The following is a 1,869-nucleotide window of genomic DNA, read 5'->3' as shown; positions in this document are numbered from 1 at the left end:
CTAATTATCTTCGCCTTCATGCAATCCCCACTGGTGCTCAATCAAGTCATTCTGGCGGGTTACGTGCCAGTATGGCTCTTGCACATTAGTGTACTGCTGAACGATCAATTCATTGTAACGTCCATCGCGTTCCAACGGCTCGTGTTGCACTGGATCCTTGGTCCGGTCATGAGCACAATAGATACGTGTTCTTGAGTTGTTCATCAGATCCGGCTCATATCCATCGACGGCATCATAATCATACTCATCTTCAACAATCATGTTGTGGAGAATAATACACGTCATCATGATGGATCGAAGAGCCTCGACATCAAACATTCTAGCTGTAACCCTGATAATCGCCCAACGAGCTTGCAGGATACCAAAACAACGCTCGACATCCTTCCTACACCCTTCTTGACATTTTGCAAAGTGTTTTTCCTTTTCAGTCTGTGGATGTGGCACTGTTTTGACAAATGTTGACCACCTTGGGTAAATGCCATCTGCAAGGTAGTATGATCCCTCGTATTGGGTACCATTAACCCAATATGTGCATCTTGGCGAGTTTCCTTGCAGCAGTTCGTCGAACACTGGGGATTGGGCAAGGATATTTAGGTCATTCTGAGCTCCTGGAACACCAAAAAAAGCATGCCAAATCCATGTATCAAATGAAGCCACCGCTTCCAAAATTATGCTTTTGGCTCCTTTTCTGTCGCCATATGCTCATTGCCACGCACTTGGACAGTTTTTCCAAGTCCAGTGCATGCAGTCAATGCTTCCAATCATGCCAGGGAAGCCTCGCATCTCACCCTTCCTCAGAAGCCTGCGCATGTCCCTTGGCGTGGGTGTCCGGAGGTACTCATTGGTGTAGAGGGCTTCAATTGCAGAGCAAAACCGCATCAGGGACTCTGGAACAGTTGTTTTTCCCATCCTCGCGATCTCATCCACTTGATCTGCAGATGCTCCATATGCAAGTATTCGCAAGGATGCCGTAATTTTTTGCTCGGGAATAAGACATAGAACATGAAAAGCATCCTCTTTTTGCACAAAGTATGGATCATGGTTGCAAATATCACTCATGATTTTGTTGAACAAATTTCGTTGCATTCTAAAACGACGTCTGAAAATATGATCAAGGAATATGCTATTGGGAATAAAATAATCTTCCAATAGATTTTTACCTCGTTTTTCCCTTTTTCTATCGAGGTTTGCAACACGTCTTAGTTTGGCTATCTGACCCACGGCGGGAATGTGAGGCCTTCTGCCTTCTATGGTGATTATCCTCATCCTCCTTCATGAAGAAAGCCTCATCTCCACCTCCACCTTCCTCGAGATTGGCCAATTCTGCCTGTTGTGCCAACAATCTTTGTTGTTGCTCCTGCAACTGTTTATACACCCTTCTTGAAGAAGACATTGTAATAAGAACTCAAGATTTGAAAACGATGAACAAGGATTCTGAGCTAAAAAGAATGATTGAGCTTGGTGTGAGGATGGATGTAGGGATGTAGGGTTTATATGGACAAAAAAAGAAAGGATGAGGTTCTGGACAATGCCACGTGGCACTTCGTGATTGGTTGAAAATCTTATCGAAATCTTGGCTAAATTATTGTAAACCGGATATGACACGTGTCGTGTCGGGATTGGTCGAAAATATTATCGGAAATCTATCAACAAAATAGTACGTTCAGATAATGACACGTGGCATGACGTGATTGGTTGAAAATCTTATCGAAATCTTGGCTAAATTATTGTAAAACGGAAATGACACGTGGCGTGTCGGGATTGGTTAAAAATCTTAGCGGAAATCTATTCACAAAATAGTACGTTCAGATAATGACACGTGGCGTGACGAGATTGGTTAAAAATTCTATCCGAAATTAAAACTATTTT

The 1,869-nt window shown here is 43.0% G+C and overlaps 1 protein-coding gene across 1 annotated transcript; it reads right to left on the bottom strand.

The window, feature by feature from the left end:
- On the bottom strand, nt 1–1,059 carry LOC139197841 (uncharacterized). Its single transcript, XM_070825836.1, has 2 exons — nt 717–1,059; nt 1–608 (listed from the first exon to the last, which is right to left on the bottom strand). The coding sequence occupies exons 1-2, from the start codon at nt 1,057–1,059 to the stop codon at nt 1–3; spliced, it is 951 nt and encodes a 316-aa protein (XP_070681937.1).
- Nucleotides 1,060–1,869: the final 810 nt, after the last annotated feature.

This window comes from Malus domestica, chromosome 07 (assembly GCF_042453785.1).
Source record: "Malus domestica chromosome 07, GDT2T_hap1".
NCBI classification, from domain to species: Eukaryota; Viridiplantae; Streptophyta; class Magnoliopsida; order Rosales; family Rosaceae; genus Malus; species Malus domestica.
This window is presented reverse-complemented; position numbering and strand designations above follow the sequence as displayed.

Bases quoted from the DNA above. Each gene is read 5' to 3' on its own strand.
- LOC139197841 (XM_070825836.1), bottom strand. From the start codon at position 1,059: ATGAGTGATATTTGCAACCATGATCCATACTTTGTGCAAAAAGAGGAT. The intron at 609-716 runs GTGCGTGGCAAT...TTGGTGTTCCAG, and splicing joins GACTTGGAAAAACTGTCCAA to GAGCTCAGAATGACCTAAAT.